Source organism: Scyliorhinus canicula, chromosome 3 (genome assembly GCF_902713615.1).
Source record: "Scyliorhinus canicula chromosome 3, sScyCan1.1, whole genome shotgun sequence".
Lineage (NCBI taxonomy): Eukaryota > Metazoa > Chordata > Chondrichthyes > Carcharhiniformes > Scyliorhinidae > Scyliorhinus > Scyliorhinus canicula.
In genome coordinates, this window is record NC_052148.1 from 125,255,085 (window position 1) to 125,276,719 (window position 21,635).

Sequence of the window (21,635 nt, forward strand, 5' to 3'; positions counted from 1 at the left end):
ATGGTAGCACAGTGGTTAGCACTGTTGCTTCATAGCGCCAGGTTCCCAGGTTCGATGCCCGGCTTAGGTCACTGTCTGTGCGGAGTCAGCACATTCCCTCCGTGTTTGCGTGGGTTTCCTCTGGGTGCTCTGGTTTCCTCCCACTGGTCCCGAAATGCTGTTGAGGTGAATTGGGCATTCTGAATTCTCCCTCAGTGCACCCAAACAGGCACAGGAGTGTGGCGACTAGGCGTTTTTCACAGTAACTTCATTGCAGTGTTAATGTAAGCCTACTTGTGATACCAATAAAGATTATTATTATTAGTGGTCATCCCAGAGGGTCCCTTGCTGCAACCTCCTGCTATTGGTCCTCCCACCTGTCAGTTGTCCAATTAGCTGGGCTTGGGCAGGGAACAGAAGAAGAAAATTATAATGAGGCTCTGCCATTAAATTCATGTCCCAGCCTTGCTGGTTTCTTCAGCTGTTTCCTGCTGTCCAGCACTTCTCCCATAAATAACCATAAGACCATAAGACATAGGAGTGGAAGTAAGGCCATTCGGCCCATCGAGTCCACTCTGCCATTCAATCATGGCTGATGGGCATTTCAACTCCACCTACCAGCATTCTCCCCGTAGCCCTTAATTCCTCGCGACATCAAGAATTTATCTATCTCTGCCTTGAAGCCATTTAGCGTCCCGGCCTCCACTGCATTCCACGGAAATGAATTCCACAGGCCCACCACTCTCTGGCTGAAGAAATGTCTCCGCATTTCTGTTCTGAATTTACCCCCTCTAATTCTAAGGCTGTGCCCACGGGTCCTCGTCTCCTCGCCTAACGGAAACAGTTTCTTTGCGTCCACCCTTTCTAAGCCATGTATTATCTTGTAAGTTTCTATTAGATCTCCCCTTAACCTTCTAAACTCCAATGAATACAATCCCAGGATCCTCAGCCGTTCCTCATATGTTAGACCCACCATTCCAGGGATCATCCGTGTGAATCTCTGCTGGACACACTCCAGTGCCAGTATGTCCTTCCTGAGATGTGGGGCCCAAACTGGACACAGTACTCCAAATGGGGCCTAACCAGAGCCTTATAAAGGCTCAGTAGCACATCGCTGCTTTTATATTCCAACCCTCTTGAGATAAATGACAACATTGTATTCGCTTTCTTAATCACGGATTCAACCTGCATGTTTACCTTTAGGGAATCCTCGACTAGCACTCCCAGATCCCTTTGTACTTTGGCTTTATGAATTTTCTCACCGTTTAGAAAGTAGTCTATGCTTGGATTCTTTTTTCCAAAGTGCAAGACCTCACATTTTCTCACGTTGAATTGCATCAGCTATTTCCTGCACCACTCTCCCAAAATGTCTAGATCCTTCTGCAGCCTCCCCACTTCCTCAGCACTACCTGCCTGACCACCTAACTTCGTATTATCGGCAAACTTCGCTAGAATGCCCCCAGTCCCTTCATCCAGATCATTAATATATATGGTGAACAGCTGCGGCCCCAACACTGAACCCTGTGGAACACCGCTGGTCACCGGCTGCCATTCCGAAAAAGAACCTTTTATCCCAACTCTCTGCCTTCTGTCAGACAGCCAATCCTCAACCCATGCCAGTAGCTCACCTCGAACACCATGGGCCCTCACCTTACTCAGCAGCCTCCTGTGTGGCACCTTATCAAAGGCCTTTTGGAAATCCAGATAGACCACATCCACTGGGTTTCCCTGGTCTAACCTACTTGTCACCTCCTCAAAGAATTCTAACAGGTTCGTCAGGCACGACCTCCCCTTACTAAATCCATGTTGACTTGTTCTAATCCGACCCTGCTCTTCCAAGAATTTAGAAATCTCATCCTTAACGATCGATTCTAGAATTTTACCAACAACCGAGGTTAGGCTAATTGGCCTATAATTTTCCATCTTTTGTCTTGATCCTTTCTTGAACAAGGGGGTTACAACAGCAATCTTCCAATCGTCCGGGACTTTCCCTGACTCCAGTGATTTTTGAAAGATCTCAACCAACGCTTCCGCTATTTCTTCAGCCACCTCCCTCAGAACTCTAGGATGTAGCCCATCGGGGCCAGGAGATTTGTCAATTTTAAGACCTTTTAGCTTTTTTAGCACCATCTCTTTTGTAATGGCAACCATACTCAACTCAGCCCCCTGACCCTTTATAATTTTTGGGATATTACTCATGTCTTCCACTGTGAAGACAGACGCAAAGTACTTATTAAGTTCTCCAGCCATTTCCTCGTCTCCCATCACTAGCCTTCCAGAATCAGTTTGAATTGGCCCAATGTCTACTTTGGCCTGTCGTTTGTTTCTTATGTATTGAAAGAAACCTTTACTATCATTTATTATATTACTGGCTAGCCTGCCTTCATATTTGATCCTCTCCTTCCTTATTTGTCTCTTTGTTAACCTCTGTTTGTTTTTGTAGCCGTCCCAATCTTCTGATTTCCCAGTGCTTTTGGCCACTTTATAGGATTTCTCTTTTTCTTTGATACATTTCCTGACCTCCTTTGTCAGCCATGGCTGTCTAATCCCTCCCCGGATAATCTTTCTTTTCTTGGGGATGAACCTCTGTACAGTGTACTCAATTATGCATACAAACTCCTGCCATTTTTGCTCTACTGTCTTCCCCACTAGGGTCTGCTTCCAGTCGATTTTCGCCAGTTCCTCTCTCATGCCCTCGTAATTACCTTTATTTAACTGTAACACCATTACATCCGATTTTGCCTTCTCTCTTTCAAACTGCAGACTGAACTCAACCATATTATGATCGCTGCTTCCTAAGTGTTCCCTTACTTTAAGATATTTTATAAAGTCTGGTTCATTACATAGCACTAGGTCCAGAATAGCCTGCTCCCTTGTGGGCTCCATGACAAGCTGTTCCAAAAAGCCATCTTGTGAGCATTCCATGAATTCCTTTTCTTTGGATCCACTGGCTACGTTATTTACCCAATCCACCTGCATATTGAAGTCCCCCATGATCACCGTGACTTTGCCTTTCTGACATGCCTTTTCTATTTCCCGGTACATGTTGCGCCCCTGGTCCTGACCACTGTTAGGAGGTCTGTACATAACTCCCATTATGGTTTTTTTGCCTTTGTGGTTCCTCAATTCTACCCACACAGACTCCACATCATCCGACCCTATGTCGTTTAGTGCCATAGATTTAATTTTGTTCTTAACTAACAAAGCAACCCCACCCCCTTGGCCCACCTCCCTGTCTTTTCGATAGGTTGTATATCCTTGGATGTTTAACTGCCAGTCCTGAACCCCCTGCAGCCATGTCTCTGTGATGCCTACCACATCATAATCATTCACGATGATTTGTGCTATTAGTTCATCTACTTTGTTACAAATGCTACGAGCATTTAGGTAAAGTGCCTTAATGCTAACTTTCTTATCATTACAGATATTGGAAGTCCTAAGATGTCCAAAGTTATCCTTCCTTTTTGTTGCATTCCTAGTCTGCCTCAAGCTTAAATCCACCTGCCTACATGTTATCCTCCTGCGTATCTTGCCATTTAACTCCATGCTCCCTGTCGCTTTCACTTTCCCTTCCCCCCAACTCAGAAGTTTAAAGTCCTACTGACCACCCTATTTATCCTCTTCGCTAGAACACTGGTTCCAGATCGATTCAGGTGGAGACCGTCCCAATGGTACAGATCCCCCGGTTCCAAAACTGATGCCAATGTCCCATGAAGTGGAATCCCTCTTTTCCACACCAATCCCTTAGCCACGTGTTTACTTCCCTAATTTTCTTATCCCTATGCCAATTGGCACGTGGCTCGGGCAGTAATCCGGAGATTATGACCCTTGAGGACCTGTATTTCAATTTTCTTCCTAGTGCTTGATAGTCCCCGAACAGGTCCTCCACCCTAGCTTTACCTATGTTGTTAGTCCCAACGTGGACCACAACAACTGGATCCTCCCCCTCCCGCTCCAATATCCTTTCAAGCCGGTCAGAGATGTCCCGCACCCTGGCAACGGGCAGGCAACACACCATGCGAGACTCCCGATCCGGCTTGCATAGGATACTATCTGTCCCCCTAATTATAGAATCCCCTATAACAACTACTTGTCTTTTTACTCCCCCCTCTTGAATGGCCTTCTGCACCATGGTACCGTGGTCAGCTGGCTCATCCTGTCCAGAGCCCTTTTCCTCATCCATACAGGGAGCAAGAGTCTCATACCTGTTGGACAAGGTCAAGGGCTGAGGCTCCTGCACTCCTGAACTCAGGTTCCCCCTGCCTGCCTCACTAACAGTCACACTCTGAAATCCCTGATCACTTACTGAATGTGAATTACTTAATCTCCCAGGTGTGACTGCCTCCTGAAACAAAGTGTCCAGGTAACTCTCCCCCTCCCGGATGTGCCGCAGTGTTTGAAGCTCAGATTCCAGATCATCAATTCTGAGCCGGAGTTCTTCCAGCAACCAACACTTGCTGCAGATGTGGTCATTGCCATTCACAAGGGGAACAGCCAGCTCCCACATCATACAGCTACAGCACATCACCTGCCCAGCCATCTCTGATTAGTTAATTACTTTATTAATTTGTATAAATTTCAGTTAAAAAAAAACTTGGATACCTCTGCTATAGTCTTTTCCAACCTAGTTCTGGTTAACAAATAAGAAAAAGAAAAATAATAATGTAATAAGGCACTCACCTGCTCACCCCAATGGGTCTTATTATTAGGTTAGAGGAGGAGGGCGGGTGGGAGACACTACACGTGTAGTGTCTCGGGTTTCCTCTCCACCAGAATTTATTGACTAGGGAGGGGTAAACCTTCCCAGAAGTCCGCAGGACAAACTTCCTGTTTCCTGCAAAGGTAAGTAATTTAAACTTACAACTCACAACTCACCTCCCGATAGGCTCAGCACCTGCCGGTATCCAATGGCTGGCCGCTGCTCCTGCAATGAAATTTACAAATCTACTCACCAGCTGATGTGTCCCAGCTCCCGCCGAAATCCAACTGACGGCAACCCCTGCAAAGGTAAGTAATTTAAACTTACAACTCACCTCCCGATAGGCTCAGCACCTGCCGGTATCCAATGGCTGGCCGCTGCTCCTGCAATGAAATTTACAAATCTACTCACCAGCTGATGTGTCCCAGCTCCTGCCAAAATCCAAAAAGACAGAACTTTTTCGAATCCGAAAGACAGAACTTTTTTTTTGGTTAGAGGAGGAGGATGGGTGGGAGACACTACATAAGTAGTGTTTCGGGTAAAGCTGTCACTCGAGAACAGCCCCTTCACAAACCACCTTCAACTTACGCTGACCGCACTGCACGTGTGCAAATCTCCCCGGAACAGCCAATCAGAAGCTCTGCTCTGCTGCCCTCTGCTGGATGCTTACCTTCCGGCAAACTCCTCGGGTCACTGATGCAGGTGCACCTCCAACTTACGCTGACCGCACTGCACGTATGCAAATCTCCCCGGGCTAGATATCAGCAAAGAATAGCACGTAATTGATGAAAAGGGATGGAACATTGAGCTAGAGGAACACAGGCTGTGTGGACATAGAAGAAGAAATTATTTCAGCTGATGTAATGTGTTAAGGCACAGTTACATAAGATGACCGGCGACTTTGACCTGTGTTGCTCCAGCATGGGTCAGATGGAAGCCTGATTAAAAGGCTTGAAATGGCATGCAATTGTCGGCCTGTATCCCCGAGCTTTACAAAGAACATTAAAAATGAGGCAGTAAGGATGGAGAGGTTGACAATAGGATTTCAGACGAGTGAAGTGATAATAGAGATTTATTAAAGATGTAGGATTAAGCTAGGCCAGAGGATGACAGATAGGTCAACGTAAATGATTGTAAGAATGAGAAAGGTTTCATGATCATAAGTTAGGATGGGACTGGCAGGAGCAGAAGATGCAAGTGGTGGGCATAATCAAAGACACTTGTTTATGGAGCAGAAGAGATGGAGAAGAGACTGTGCAGCAGGGTGAAACATAAGTGCTTGGGGAGGGGCAAAAAGGGAGGCCGAGTGAGGAGTGGATGGGTTTGGGCCGGAGGGAGTAGGGATCGCAAGGCAGATGTCTTTGATTTGGGACACTAAAACATGCATGCCTCAGCAGAACTAATAAAGATTTTTGTTAGATTCTGGTCAGAGGTTATTTTCTTTTCACAAACAGGAATTTGGAGCTGTTCCTACACTCCAGAATGATTTCAGTTTAGTTGAAAGACTTGAACATAGAAAGAACAACAGAAGATATGAGGTGATCAAGTTTAAAAGTAAATTAATTCGGAAATAAATAGTAGAAAAAAAGAGATGTCTCATCATTAAACTTCAGTTACTCTGTATTCTTCCTTAAAATATAAAGAATATCTTCAATAAGAATTTTCATTTTGCTCCCAGTTTTAAATTTTCAAACACTCGTGTCGAGTAATAACCAATGTTACATTTCCAACACAAACATACAGTGCACATAGGTTTCCATTTACCTTGTTATGTGTGTTAAGAGTGAAAATGTTGTCCTCTTTTTCCAGAAGTTTACAAGCGTAGGCAATATTAACAGCAGTTTCTTGTTTGTCTCCTGTTAAGACCCAGATCTTTATTTTTGCCTTTCGAAGTGCCAGAATAGTGTCTGGAACACCCTTCTGTAAGCGATCAACAATGCCTGTGGCACCTAAACATGGAATAACAATTGTTATTTCCACACTAAAAATCATGTGGAACGATTTGAAGAATTAGCTGCATGATTGTGCTTTAAGAATTATTGTACTTTCTGATGCATCGGAAATTCTGAAACTGAGTTTAAGTTTGCAGGCTGATTGAAATATCATTGACAATGGTTACATAATTTAATTCCTGATCAGCTTTTCATTATCTTTTCCAAAGTTACTGAAGGCCTGAGGAAAAACTGCTTCTGCTGCCTTTCTAATAACTCCTGTTTCAAGTGGATGGAAACAAGGTGAAGGTAGGGTCAAGTTTGTTCATAGGACCTTTGGCTGAATGTGACATATTACAAGTCTTATGTTTGCATGCATTCCCTATCTATAAAACCATATTTCCTGCTGCCAACATTCCACACTTATGAAGGGAATTACAGATCAACAAACTGTTTACGTGAATGCTGTCGTGCTTCAATTTTATGTCTCTTAGTTCCCTAGAAGAGGCATTCTCACCCAGGCAATTCATGAACCAATGATAATCATTTTATTTTGCGTCATAAGCACAAACTGCTGCCCTGGCCTTTGCAGCTTTCGCAAATTCTACTTCCCAAATGAAAATAAGTTTTGTTATTTACCTGTGAGTTACCATTTAAAATGAATCAAAGCAATTTACAAATTAAAATGACTGACTTCAAAATGAAAAATAGCTTTGCTCACGGATCCAATGATCCCCCAAGTTCTAACTCTGCTTCACCAGAGACTCCATATAATCTCAATTTTCTTTACACGGTTTTCTGCTGTTGTGCTTGTAAATCCACAATTATCCACTCATTAAGGGAATGTGTGAAACATTTCAGACTGGCAAACACAATGGCAAAAAATCCTGGTCCCATTCTAATGTCACTAGTGATTACTTCATTATCCTTGGAAAAGCCCCCCAGCATTTTTTAAGGGAATTCAGGAAAAAAATGCATTTATTTCAGTTGTATTAAGAAGCCCAGCTTCCCACAGTCCCTCATAATTCTACACAAACCCTTGTATATTAGGATAGGGGGGTAAATAGTTGAGACAAACTGCACTCTCAGAACTGTATTCTGCAGCACATCGGTTGCAATCCTACCACCGTTGAAGATTTTGAAAGCAAAAATGGATCTCAACTCCATTGACACTGCCTGGCCGCATGCACAAAGTTACTGGAAGGGGGTTAATTAAGATGACACATCTAGAAGCACCATCCAATTAAGGACAGTGAGCAGAGCAGACAACTGCCTGGCCCAGTGGGAGAGCCCTGCCATTGCCCCACTGGGAGAGGTAGGAACTGATGCAGCAGGCAGGTGAATGCAAAGGTGGCCTTGGAAGATGTGCTAGAATTTCAGAAATGTGGCTACATCTGCCTGGCCAGCATTGTGGAGGGGAACCCTCTTTATAGGACAGCCTGTGATCATAGGGGGGTTGTTTAGCACAGGGCTAAATCGCTGGCTTTGAAAGCAGACCAAGGCAGGGCAGCAGCACGGTTCAATTCCCGTACCAGCCTCTCCGAACAGCCGCCGGAATGTGGCAACTAAGGGCTTTTCACAGTAACTTCATTTGAAGCCTACTTGTGACAATAAGCAATTTGGGCAGCACGGTAGCATTGTGGATAGCGTAATTGCTTCACAGCTCCAGGGTCCCAGGTTCGATTCCGGCTTGGGTAACTGTCTGTGCGGAGTCTGCACATCCTCCCCGTGTGTGGGTGGGTTTCCTCCCACAATCCAAAGATGTGCAGGTTAGGTGAATTCGCCATGCTAAATTGCCCTTAGTGTCCAAAATTGCTCTTAGTGTTGGGTGGGGTTACTGGGTTATGGGGATAGGGTGGAGTTGTTGACCTTGGGTAGGGTGCTCTTTCCAAGAGCCGGTGCAGACTTGATGGGCCGAATGGCCTCCTTCTGCACTGTAAATTCTATAATAAACAAGATCTATGAAAGTTGCAACCCTTTGGCAGAAGCAGTTCTGGTGGGGAAGGTTGAGAATAGGAGATCTCTCAGGAGAGGGTTTATCTGCAATTTACCTTGAAATGGCCACTTAATTATTCAAATTGGCTTCCCGATACTGACAGTGATGATCTGCCTCCATCAAGATTACCACAGAGCCAACAACAAAATTTCCCCCCTGTTCCACCTTCAAGTTTGCCCCTAGGAGATGAGAAAGATTCCTCCCGTAGAGTCAAACAACACTTGTTAAACCAGGTAAGCAATAAGAAATTCTGAACACAACACTAAAATAAATACATCAAGCTAAGCTGCTACAAGAATGTAGAATATTTCACGGTTTGTACTTGCAATCATTTACCAAGCAGTGTTAGGTTAGTTTCTAGTTTAAGAGCTGATTCAAGTAGGAGCTCCTCTTGGTTATCAATACTTGTCTCTGCTAAGAAGTGGAATTTTAGCCACTCCGAGTACTCAGCATCATTCATCACCTGTAGAATAGAAAATGTGGAGTTTAGAATGAACTACCTCAAGCCCAATGCCCATTTATGAACACTGACTAACATATAAAACATGTACAAGATTAACCATTCATTACAAGTATTTGATCATTGTTGGTGCATTCTTTAAAAAATGATGCAGCAAGATAATATGTATTTACTTTATTACAAAGTAATGAATATCTGGTATTTCTTCACATTTCTCAATTGTAATATGATCTTTAGAAACACAGTCCAATGAGTAAATGTATATGTTCTGCAAAATATCTAGTCGCTGTAGCGAAATCATTAGCTGCATCAGTTTCCATATCTTTTTATTAAAACAGTAAAAAATATATACAAGGCCAAACGATAATTTTGTGGTGGAGAAATAGGGTACCCTCAACCTCAGTACCACCATACTGGGAGAGAGGGTAGGATACTCTGACTATTAAAACAATTCACAACATAGTTGTACAAAAAACACAAACAGTACAAGCACTAAACTTTGCGCTGGAGAGACCAGATAACCTTGCCTCTGTACCAACAGAAAGAAAAGGAAGGGGGGTGGTGGGGAGAGAGGGGAATAAGACATCAATAAGCAATCAAGAATGCATATAACAAGCAGACTGCATTAAATTTAAAAGGCACCTCATTAGCTCTGGGGTGTTAAGAGTAGTCAGAAATATTTGCATCCAACTTTTGAGTGCATTCTTTCATATTTTTCCTCTTTGCAAAAACAGCTTTAGTTAATGTCTCATGGTCTTAGTATACTTCGGAGTACAAACTGTCTTAAGAAGAGAACAGAATGATGATAATGGGCGCGATTCTCCGGAATATCTTCAGCAAGCGGGAATTGCCATGAGCTTCCCAGCACTCGGCCCAATGAGGCCGGCAACGCAATTCAATGTTAATTGGTCCACTTAACGAGGCCTCACGGGCTTCTCGCTGCAAATGAAAGCTCGCCAGCTGATTCGACGGGATCGCACTCGCAAGTCCCCCCCCACTAAGAAGGTGGAGCAGCACTTAAGCTGCACTTGCTCAGCCAAACCCAGCCAGTTTATATAATGGCGCTGAGGAAACTACCTCATGATTCTGGGAAATAGATCTGGGTAGGCTGCTAGACGCATTGGAGGCCAGGAGGGATGTCCTGTCCCCCCGACAAGGGTCCAGGAGAGTCAGCCAGAAGAAAGCCAGTGCTGTCTGGGATGAGGTGACAGCAACTGTGAGCTTGGGGAGTGTGACCAGGAGGACTGGCCTTCAGTGCTGTAAGAAGGTCAACGACCTACACTGGGCAGCATGAGTGGGTAGACACCAGTGCTCACCCCCCACCCCCAAGAGAATATCCACCACCAACACCCCATGCAATCCCCAACAACCCCTCTCTACCTCCTCCCCCTTCAAACCCCCCCCCCCCCCCCAACCTCACTTCAGCCCTCCAACCACCGTGAACCATGCATGTGGCTAACAATGCCCTGTCTGTGTCTCCTTAGGAAAAGCTCTCCCATAATCACAGGGAGGGCCCAGACTGGCGGAGGGGTGTCGGACTTAAGAATCCTCACCTCCTTCGAGGAGCGGGCCCTGGAGGTGACTGGGGTGGCCGAGGACAGATTGATCACCCACGCGAAGGCTGGCGGATGCCGCAGAGGTGAGGAACCACCGGGCTCCACCCAGGGGACCTGTCAAACGCGAGTTGCTATTGCATTACTGACTGGCCCATCCTTCCCACTGACCAGATGTCCATTCTCCCGCAGGACCTCCAGCCGATGCCGCTGGCCCATCCCAGGCAGCACCCTCTCCTGGCTCCGAGGTACAGCGGCACAGCTGTCATTCCCACCCTCCACCAGCGCAGATACATATACCTTGGTGGGAAATGTTAGTGGACAGGCTTCTGGGTCACAATTTAGTGAGCACCACACTGCTGATGATGCACATCAGGTGGAGGCAGGAACCCCCAGGCGAGACAGCAGTCAGAGTGCTCCTGGATCCTAGGACGCAGCTGGGTCCCAGCCTGATGCTGTGGTACAGAGGTACTCAGAGTTGATTGAGACAGGGTGCAGCCGGGACATTCAGAGGGAGATGTCAGCATCACTCCAGCAGATCCATAGCCGCTTGGAGGAGTCCCAGAGGCTATGAGCGCAGGAGATGGCGCCAGCAATGCATGGCACCAAGGCCACCACTACTAGGGTGGTGACTAGAGTGGAAAGCCTGGTGAACGACATCAGCATCATTAGTGATGATGTCCAAGGTGTCACGTAGTCGGTGACGGCCATGGCTGAGGGTCTTGGCAGTATGTCCGACTCTCTGGGCGATGTTACCCAGTACCAGGCTGACCTTGATGAGGTTCTGCAGGACATGTCCAGCTCTCAGATGGGAATGGCCGAGGTGCTGCGGAGCTTGCCCAAGTCGCAGGTGGGCATTGCCGAAGCACTATAGAGCATGTCCGAGTCACTGAGGACGTCGACATGATGGTGCAGACATTGATAGCCACCAGGGCTGGCCAAGCCAGATGATGCAAGGGCAGAAAGGGCTCGAACGAGCTGCCCCTCTGTCCCAAAGTGAACCCCAGAGCCCTATGGGCATCATCCGGGAGGAAATGGTGCTGGGTGCCAACCCGGACCCATCCCATGAAGTGGCAACGGTGGTCACTAGCTCCCCCTGGGTTCCACCCCTCTGATGAGGCTGCGTCTCGAAGTCAGCACCGGGACACGGTGGCACAGCTGTGCATGTGTCACCAAATGCGCCGGGTCCTTCCGGCCTCAAGAGACCCCAGAGGACTCCCGCCAGGGGCATCTAACGTCACTGGACGAGGTAAGCAGCTGGCTGCCTCCATCTCAGATATGCATCCTGGGGACATACCTAGATGTGGCGGTAGAGTTAGGAGGGCCAAGCACGTTGAGGATCACGGAGGGCACCGGGGGAAATGGAGGGGGGGTGTGGGCAACAAGAATGGGGGATTGTAGGATTGTAAAACACATTAAACACAACTATTATTATGCCTCTGCCACTTTCTTCCACAATGCGGGCTGACCTTCGATCATTTGGCCCATCTATCCAGGCATCCCCCTCTCCCCGTGGCACTCACCCACCCTCAGGCTGTGGACATGTCCCCGGAGCTGTGTCCTATCCCTGGGTGTTCGGATGTTGGCTGCTGCGGTGTGGTGTTGCCTTCCGCAGTGTTCAGGCACAGTGTCCAAGCATCAAGGTGTGATTGGGATTCTGGGCAATGACCCCCACGTGCTACATGGCCCGCCCACCCATGAGTATCCACTTGGGATGTGTGAAGTGCTCACTTAACCATGATTGCTAATTCCCTATTAGCAATAGCCTTCAGCTACACAGCAATACATCTCGGTACTCGGTGAGGGTATGAGTGGTCGTTAGCTCCCACACGTAGAAATCTTTCCGGAGAAGCGTGCCCTTTGTGTGGGGGGGAAGGCAGAAGGGTGCAGTGAGCTGTGCCTGAAGGTGGTAGCCCTCGTGACTGACTAGCCATTCTGTGGTGCATTAGGACTTTGAGAATTACTGACTGTTGCAAGATAAAAGAATTGTATGTGATGCCAGGACATCAGGCATTCACCAGGATGAATTTCTTGGTATGGTCACACAACAATTACACCTCAACAAAATGGTAGCTCTTTTGGTTGTGGAATTTCTCCTCTTTGACACAGAACCAGATGCATGTAGCTGACCATCAGGAGGCTTGTTATCCTGGTAAACCCATGTTGCCTTCCAACCTGGTCTTCCCTCCTCTGGAAAAACAAGATGAAATCTCCTCTCTTCCTTTGGGCCACCAGTATCTTCGCCCTGATGCTTCTGTGAACTGCAATATATTGCTGATGTTAACTGCTTCCACATGAAGGATCCCAATGCACTGAAAGGACGATGGTGATCTTCACAACTACTGAAAGGATCACCCACTCTGGTTTGAGGTTTCAGATCATTGTGAAGGAATTGTCACATCTCTGTCACTAACTCCTGTGTGAAGCAAAGTCTCCAAATGCACTGCTCATGGCTTATTGCAACATAGGAGTGGTGCTACTGTAAGATTTTTTGGGCCAAGGGCCTTCTAAGAAAGCTCTGCCTCTTTGTCTGCTTGCCCTTGCTCATGCATATGTGGCACTGTAACTACTGTCACCGTATCAATGCAAGGAAATGTTATTTTCTGCCTTTCTGGTCAAACAAAACTGGCAAACTCCTCCAGCAGCTCACCAGTGCTACCACCAACTTTGCCTGACTAGACGCCAAGTCAAAAGTACCCAAGCTGCAGCTTGTTGACTGGTGCTTTAAACAATCCCAGAACAGGGCCCACCTTGCTTCATCAGGAGTGCATAGGAAAAAGGCTGCCTGCACATTTGCTAATCAACTTTGGCAACCTGGGGTGGCATTAACCCATTGACATCAGTGACACGATTGTGTTCAGTAACTTCTGGTGCGTGTAGGGCACACCGCTGCGTGCATCATCTAGTTGCCTCACGCCACAAGGGGCTGTGGGAAGATGTGCCTCCCATGCTACAGCTGTGCAGGGAGATCTTTGTAGAGTTTTAAGTATTTTTATTCAACAGATTTTCACCATACAAAAACAACCGTAACCAAACAAAAGGAAAACCCTGACCAACTCCCCAAACACCTCCCCTTCAACAATCAACAGTAACCAAACCCCGAAAGTACATGATGAACAAACCACAACAAGGGTGGAGATGCTGACCTCCACCCCAGCAAGACCCGCCAAGAGTGATTGGTGAGGTGAAGGCTAAGACATCTGTCTCCGAACCCACCTGCAACTCGGAATGCTCCGACACCCCAAATATGGCTTCTAGGGGACCGGGCTCCACATCCATATTGAAAACCCCCAAGATTGCACTAAACACCGTCCTCCAAAATGTTTCCGGCTTCAGGCAGGACCAAAACATATTAACAGGGTTCCCTGGGCCCCTTCCACATCGCTAACAGACATCCCCTCGAACAGCCAGCTCATCCTTGATTTTGTGAGGTACACTACCTTCAGCTGTATCAGCCCCAACCTCGCACGCACGAGGTCGAGGCATTCACGTTCTGTAGCATCTCACACCACAGTCCCTCTTTCAGTGCACTCCCCCCCCACCCCAGCTCCTCCTCTCACTTTGCCATAATCCCCACTGTCGATCACTGAAACAAACCCCCCCCCCCCCCGCCCCCCAATGACAGCACCACCTTTAGCAACATGGAGGTCGGCGTTATCGGGAAAACCTTTCTTGCAAAGTTCTACACCTAAACCCTTCCCCCTGCGCCAACCCATTCTTCCCTCCCAGCTCCTCCAGGCTCGTGTATTGCCCCCTTAAGAGACAAATCTTTAATTTCCTTAATCCCCCTCTCGTCCCATCTCCGAAACCTCGCAAACATCCTCCCCGGCTTGAACCCATGATTCCCCTTGACCTGGTCCCCAGTTTAAAATGCTGCCTATGCTGCCTCAAAATCTTCAATGTGGCTACCACCACCGGACTCACCGAATACTTTCCTGGGGCCATCGGGTGGGGAGCTGTTTTCAGCACCCGAAACCCTGACCCCTTGCAATAGCCTGCCTCCATCTTTACTCACTGAGCCCCACCCTCCTTGCTCCAGTTGCACACCTCCTCTGCATTTTCCAACCAATAATAGTACAGTAAATTTGGGAAGCTTAACCCCCGCCACCTATTGTCTACTTTGCAAAATGACCCTCCTAATACAGGCCAACTTCCCCATTCCAAATGAACGAGGTGATCAACTTGTCCACCCCCTGAAGAAAGATTTGGGTAAAAAGACCGGCAGACACTGAAATAAAAGAGAAATTGCGGCAAAGCATTCAAAGCACCCAGCCCGCCAATGACAGAAGGAGATTGTCCCATCTCGACAGATCGGCCTTGACCCTCCCTATCAAGCTACTGAAATTAAACTTCCGAAGCCCTGCCCAATCTCGGGCCACCTGCACCCCCAAATACCCAAAGTGGGTTTCCGCCAAGCGGAATGGCAGACCCCCCACCCCCACTCCTGGTGGGGAGACCATAAAATACTCGCTCTTTCCTAAATTCAGTTTATACCCCGAGAACGTCTTGAATCTCTGGAGCTGCTCCATTATACTCCCCACTGACATGCTCAGTTCCGTAAAAGGGGGGGGGGGGACATAGGACACCTCTGTCATGGATCCTGGCACTGTGCAAAATACCCCAAATTCAGGCAGTTAGTGCAAGCACTCGCCAGCAGTTCCTTATACAACAGCTACATCCACGCCCCAAACTTCAGCCCAATTCCAAATCTCTCCAGTACATCCATAAAATATCCCCACTCTACCCGATCAAATGCCTTCCCTGCGTCCAGTGGTACCACCACCTCTATCTCCCTTTCCTCCACCAGAGACAGGACCACATTCAATAACCTCCTCACATTCAAGAACAACCGCCTTCCATTCACGAATCCCATCTGATCCTCCCCATTCACCTTCGGGAGACACCCTTCCAACCTTGGCGCCAACACCTTTGCCAACATCTTGGCATCTACATTCAGCAGAGATATGGGCCGACACAACCCACATTCCACCGGTTCCTTGTTTTTCTTTAGTAGCAACAAAATGGAAGCGTGCCCCATTGTTTACGGCAAGACATCCCGACTCATTGCATCCTCAAACATTCGCACCATCAACCTTTCCTTAAATTTCTTATAAAATTCAACTAAGAACCCATCGGGCCCTACTGCCTTCCCTGCCTGCATCCTCCCAATCGCCTCCTTCAACTCCTCTTCCCCCACGAGTCCCTCCAACCCTGTTTTATCCTCCTCTCCCAGCCTCGAACACTCCTCCTCATCCTGCACTCATCCTCCAGTGGCTCCAACCTATTCAGGTCCCTATAAAACTCCTCAAATTGTTTATTAATCTTCTCCGGGGCCAACACCAGCTTCCCAGCTACCCCGTACCATCTCCCTCATGAGCCCAACCAATGTTCTCGCCCGACTGGGCCAGCGAGCGCGGTTGAGACTTGTCCACCTTCGGTTCTAACACCATGTTCCAATCCCACCCCCTATTATCGGCCCATGGGTATCTAAATCCAGGATGGCACCCAGCACAATCTTCACAAACCCCGCATCACTCGGCGCCGTCTCCCTCCGGAGCTGACTGGCCAGCATATGCCCTATCTTCTCTCCATACTCGTAGACAGCCCGTTCACCTTCTCAACTGGCACACCGCTTTCCCCGTGGACAATAGACCAAACCTCGCCTGCAACTCCTCCCTCTTGGCCAGGAGACCCGGATCCCGGTCCCCCGCATACCTCCATCCACCTCCAAAATCTCCTCCATCAGTCTTTGGCATTTCTCCCACTCCTCCCTATCTGCCTTAGCCTTGAACGAGACCACCTCTCCCCTCACTACTGCCTCCCAAACCACCGACTGCAAAACCTCCCGTGCAATTAAACCCCACATACTTTCCAATCACCTTTCCGATCTTATCACAAAGCTCCGGTCCGCTCCCACGTCCATTCTCCACCCCGGCCTCTGGGACATCCCCTTCTCCAAAACCACATCCATCCAATGCGGAGCGTGATCCGAAATCGCGATTGCTGAGTACTCCAGCCACCTAACCTCAGCCAATAGCACCTTTCCCACTACAAAAAAGTCAATCCTCAAATACACCTTGTGTACCGGAGAGAAAAACAAACAATCCGTTCCCTTGGGTATAAGAACCTCCACGGGTGCACTCCTGCCATCTCCCTCATGAGCCCAACCAATGTTCTCGCCCGACTGGGCCAGCGAGCGCGGTTGAGACCTGTCCACCTTCGGTTCTAACACCATGTTCCAATCCCACCCCCTATTATCGGCCCATGGGTATCTAAATCCAGGATGGCACCCAGCACAATCTTCACAAACCCCGCATCATCCCAGTTGGGGCCATATATGCTCGCCAGCGCCACAAACCTCCCCTCTAGCACCCCCGTCACTATCATGTTCCTGCTCCCCTAGATCTGGAACCACCTTCTCCATCTGAAACCTCATCCTTTTGCCCACCAATACCGCTACCCCCTATCCTACTATCAAACCCCCGAGTGAAACACCTGACTCACCCATCCCATCCTAAGCCTCACCTAATCCTTCACCCTAAGATGGGTCTCCTCCAGCATCACCATGTCAGCCTTTAAGCTCTGCAAATGTGTAAATCTCTTCACCGGTCCTACTAACATCCTCACATTCCACGTCAGTATTTGGATTGGGGGGGTCTCACCCCTCACACCACCCACCCATACCCCCCCCCCCCCCCTTTCTGATCCGCCATCATCATAACCCTGGGCCCTGCCCCTCAGGCCTGACTAACCCCTTCCTTTTGTTACCATCAAACCCCTCCCCCATTCACTTCCTCTTGCGAACACCTCACCCAGTATCAGTCCCATCGCCCCACCGTTCACATCTCCCAGGCCCATCAGAACCTGTTCGACCAGGCTCCAACGATCACGGCCCCTCCCCCCACCACACTCTCATGCACTAGCCAACCTTTGCTTACTAGTGTGGAGGCCCCTGCCCAGGCACCCCTCCTCCCCAATCTCCTCCCCCTTAACCCAGTCCCAGAAAAACAAACAAAACAGTGCAATACCATGCCCCAGAGAACCACCACAATTCCCAAAGCCCAATGTACTTTTACCAACTCTAAATAAAGGTAAATTACTCTCCCCCGTTCAACCAATCGAAAACCCAGGTGTTCCCCCAACAAATACAAAATCAAGAAACAACCTAAAAGAGAGATAAAGACAAAGCACAGTCCCCCATCCCCTCAGTCCAAGTCCCAAGCACAGTCCCATCTCGATTTCAGTCCCAATTCTTCGACCTTCAAAAATGCCTCGCCCCTCCACCATCTCGAAGTAGAAATCCCTCGAGTTATGAGTCACCTTCAGCTTTGCCGAGTGGACCACCCCAAACCTCACGCCGTTACTGTACAGTGCTGCCTTCACCCATCCAAAGGCCTCTCCAGTTCCATCGTTAAATCTTGGTATATTCAAATACCAATGCCTTCCCACTACACCTCCCGCCTTTGCTTTGCCCAACTTAGGACCTTTTCCTTAACTTGAAACTTATGGAAGCAAATTATTTCTGCTCTTGGTGCCTCATTCGCTTTTAGCTTCGGCCAGAGTGACCGATGTGCCCTGTCTAGCTCATATCGGGAGGGTCCGTCCCTCTCCCTCAACAGCTCTGCCAGCATCTTCGCAAAGTACTCGGTCGATGTCGGGCCCTTCACCCCCTCAGGTAGGCCCATAATTCGCAAGTTTTACTGCTTCGACCTGTTCTCCAGGTCCTCCACCTTGGCTCTGAGCACTTTGTTAGCCTGTGCCACCCTCCGCAGATCCTCACCCAGCAAGGTGGACTGGTCACTGTGCTGCGACAGAGCCTCTACCATCCCTTTCCAACTTCTCTCCGTGTTCTCATACCTCGGTATGTCTCCAGCACTGCAGCCTTCGCCGGAGCAATTGCCTCCTCTATCCATTCCTTCATCACAGTCATCATCTCCCTCCACAGCACCTCAATATGCTTGGTGAACTGCTTCTCAAATTCACCGACCATCACCTCGGTCAGAGTTTCCACTATGAGGGAAGCGGCCCCACCCAGCGATCCAGCCCCCGTCATCTTTCTTCCCTTTGGACTCACCAACTCACTTGAGGGCATACATTTGCTTGCCCCCTTCTTTCTACTTCCCTTCTTCTGGGTCTTTGACATCTCCCACCTTCCTTATACCTTCCTGCACCAGTTCATTCAAAAACTGCCCCTGAAACGGTCGTTGGGAAGCGGGAGCAGGGGCCTGTCGTGAAGGTGAGTGAGTGCCTTTAAATTTGCTTACCTTTCAGCAGGGTTTGAGGGAATATCAGGTAAGCTCTTCCTTTCTTTTTCTTTTTCTTGTTTTTTTTTAATCTAGAGGTGATGTCAGGGAAGGCAGTACAATGCTCCTCCTGCAGAATGTTTGAGGTGAGGGACACCGTCAGTGTCCCTGCTGATTTCATCTGTGGGAAGTGCACCCAACTCCAGCTCCTCAAAAACCGTGTTAGGGACCTGGAGCTTGAGCTGGATGAACTTCAGATCATTCGGGAGGCAGAGGGGGTCATAGATAGGAGCTTCAGGGAAGTGGTTACACCAAAGACTGGAGATAGATGGGTAACTGTAAGAGGGACTGGGAAGAAGCTGTCAGTGCAGGGACTCCCTGCGGTCGTTCCCCTGAGTAACAAGTATACCGTTTTGGATACTTGTGGGGGGGGGACTTACCAGGGGTAAGCCATGGGGTGCGGGCCTCTGGCACGGAGTCTGTCCCTGTTGCTCAGAAGGGAAGGGGGGAAAGGAGTAGAACATTAGTAATTGGGGACTCAATAGTCAGGGGCACAGATAGGACATTTTGTGGGAGCGAGAGACACTCACGATTGGTATGTTGTCTCCCAGGTGCAAGGGTACGTGATGTCTCGGATCGTGTTTTCCGGGTCCTTAAGGGGGAGGGGGAGCAGCCCCAAGTCGTAGTCCACATTGGCACTAACGACAAAGGTAGGAAAGGGGACAAGGATGTCAGGCAGGTCTTTAGGGAGCTAGGATGGAAGCTCAGAGCGAGAACAAACAGAGTTGTTATCTCTGGGTTGTTGCCCGTGCCACGTGATAGTGAGATGAGGAATAGGGAGAGAGAGCAATTAAACACGCGGCTACAGGGATGGTGCAGGCGGGAGGGATTCAGATTTCTGGGGCTCTTTCTGGGGAAGGTGGGACCTCTATAGACAGGATGGTCTACATCTGAACCTGAGGGGCACCAATATCCTGGGGGGGGGAGATTTGTTAGTGCTCTTTGAGGGGGTTTAAACTAATTCAGCAGGGGCATGGGAACCTGGATTGTAGTTTTGGGGTACGGGAGATTGAGAGTATAGAGGTCAGGAGCACAGATTTGACTTCGCAGGAGGGTGCCAGTGTTCAGGTAGGTGGTTTGAAGTGTGTCTACTTCAATGCCAGGAGTATACGAAATAAGGTAGGGGAACTGGCAGCATGGGTTGGTACCTGGGACTTCGATGTTGTGGCCATTTCAGAGACATGGATAGAGCAGGGACAGGAATGGTTGTTGCAGGTTCCGGGGTTTAGGTGTTTTAGTAAGCTCAGAGAAGGGGGCAAAAGAGGGGGAGGTGTGGCGCTGCTAGTCATGGACAGTATTACGGTGGCGGAAAGGATGCTAGATGGGGACTCTTCTTCCGAGGTAGTATGGGCTGAGGTTAGAAACAGGAAAGGAGAGGTCACCCTGTTGGGAGTTTTCTATAGGCCACCTAATAGTTCTAGGGATGTAGAGGAAAGGATGGCGAAGATGATTCTGGAAAAGAGCGAAAGTAACAGGGTAGTTGTTATGGGAGACTTAACTTTCCAAATATTGACTGGAAAACATATAGTTCGAGTACATTAGATGGGTCGTTCTTTGTACAATGTGTGCAGGAGGGTTTCCTGACACAATATGTTGACAGGCCAACAAGAGGCGAGGCCACACTGGATTTGGTTTTGGGTAATGAACATGGCCAGGTGTTAGATCTGGAGGTAGGTGAGCACTTTGGAAACAGTGACCACAATTCGGTGACCTTTACGTTAATGATGGAAAGGGATAAGTATACCCCGCAGGGCAAGAGTTATAGCTGGGGGAAGGGCAATTATGATGCCATTAGACATGACTTAGGATGTGTAGGTTGGAGAAGTAGGCTGCAAGGGTTGGGCACACTGGCTATGTGGAGCTTGTTCAAGGAACCGCTATTGCGTGTTCTTGATAAGTACGTACCAGTCAGGCAGGGAGGAAGGGGTAGAGCGAGGGAACCGTGGTTTACCAAAGAAGTGGAATCTCTTGTTAAGAGGAAGAAGGAGGCCTATGTGAAGATGAGGCGTGAAGTTTCAGTTGGGGCGTTTGATAGTTACAAGGAAGCGAGGAAGGATCTAAAGAGAGAGCTAAGACGAGCAAGGAGGGGACATGAGAAGTCTTTGGAAGGTAGGATCAAGGAAAACCCAAAAGCTTTCTATAGGTATGTCAGGAATAAAAGAATGACTAGGGTAAGAGTAGGGCCAGTCAAGGACAGTGGTGGGAAGTTGTGTGTGGAGGCTGAGGAGATAAGCGAGATACTAAATGAATACTTTTCGTCAGTATTCACTCAGGAAAAAGATAATGTTGTGGAGGAGAATGCTGAGACCCAGGCTATTAGAATAGATGGCATTGAGGTGCATAGGGAAGAAGTGTTGGCAATTCTGGACAAGGTGAAAATAGATAAGTCCCCGGGGCCTGATGGGATTTATCCTAGGATTCTCTGGGAAGCCAGGGAAGAGATTGCTGAGCCTTTCGCTTTGATTTTTAGGTCATCATTGGCTACAGGAATAGTGCCAGAGGACTGGAGGATAGCAAATGTGGTCCCTTTGTTCAAGAAGGGGAGTAGAGATAACCCCGGTAACTATAGGCCGGTGAGCCTCACGTCTGTTGTGGGTAAAGTCTTGGAGAGGATCATAAGAGATACGATTTATAATCATCTAGATAGGAATAATATGATTAGGGATAGTCAGCATGGTTTTGTGAAGGGTAGGTTATGCTTCACAAACCTTATT

General features: G+C 48.3%; 1 protein-coding gene across 5 annotated transcripts in view; it reads right to left on the bottom strand.

Moving 5' to 3' along the window:
• The window catches only part of LOC119962941 (probable phospholipid-transporting ATPase VD), a 363,410-nt gene that overhangs the window by 47,770 nt on the left and 294,005 nt on the right, over positions 1 to 21,635 (bottom strand). For all 5 annotated transcript variants that reach the window (XM_038791265.1, XM_038791266.1, XM_038791263.1 and 2 more), the window contains 2 exons: positions 8,942 to 9,068; positions 6,443 to 6,627 (listed from right to left, as the gene is read on the bottom strand). In XM_038791265.1, the coding sequence (XP_038647193.1) occupies positions 6,443 to 6,627; positions 8,942 to 9,068 (312 nt within the window). The remainder of the gene's footprint in view (positions 1 to 6,442; positions 6,628 to 8,941; positions 9,069 to 21,635) is intronic.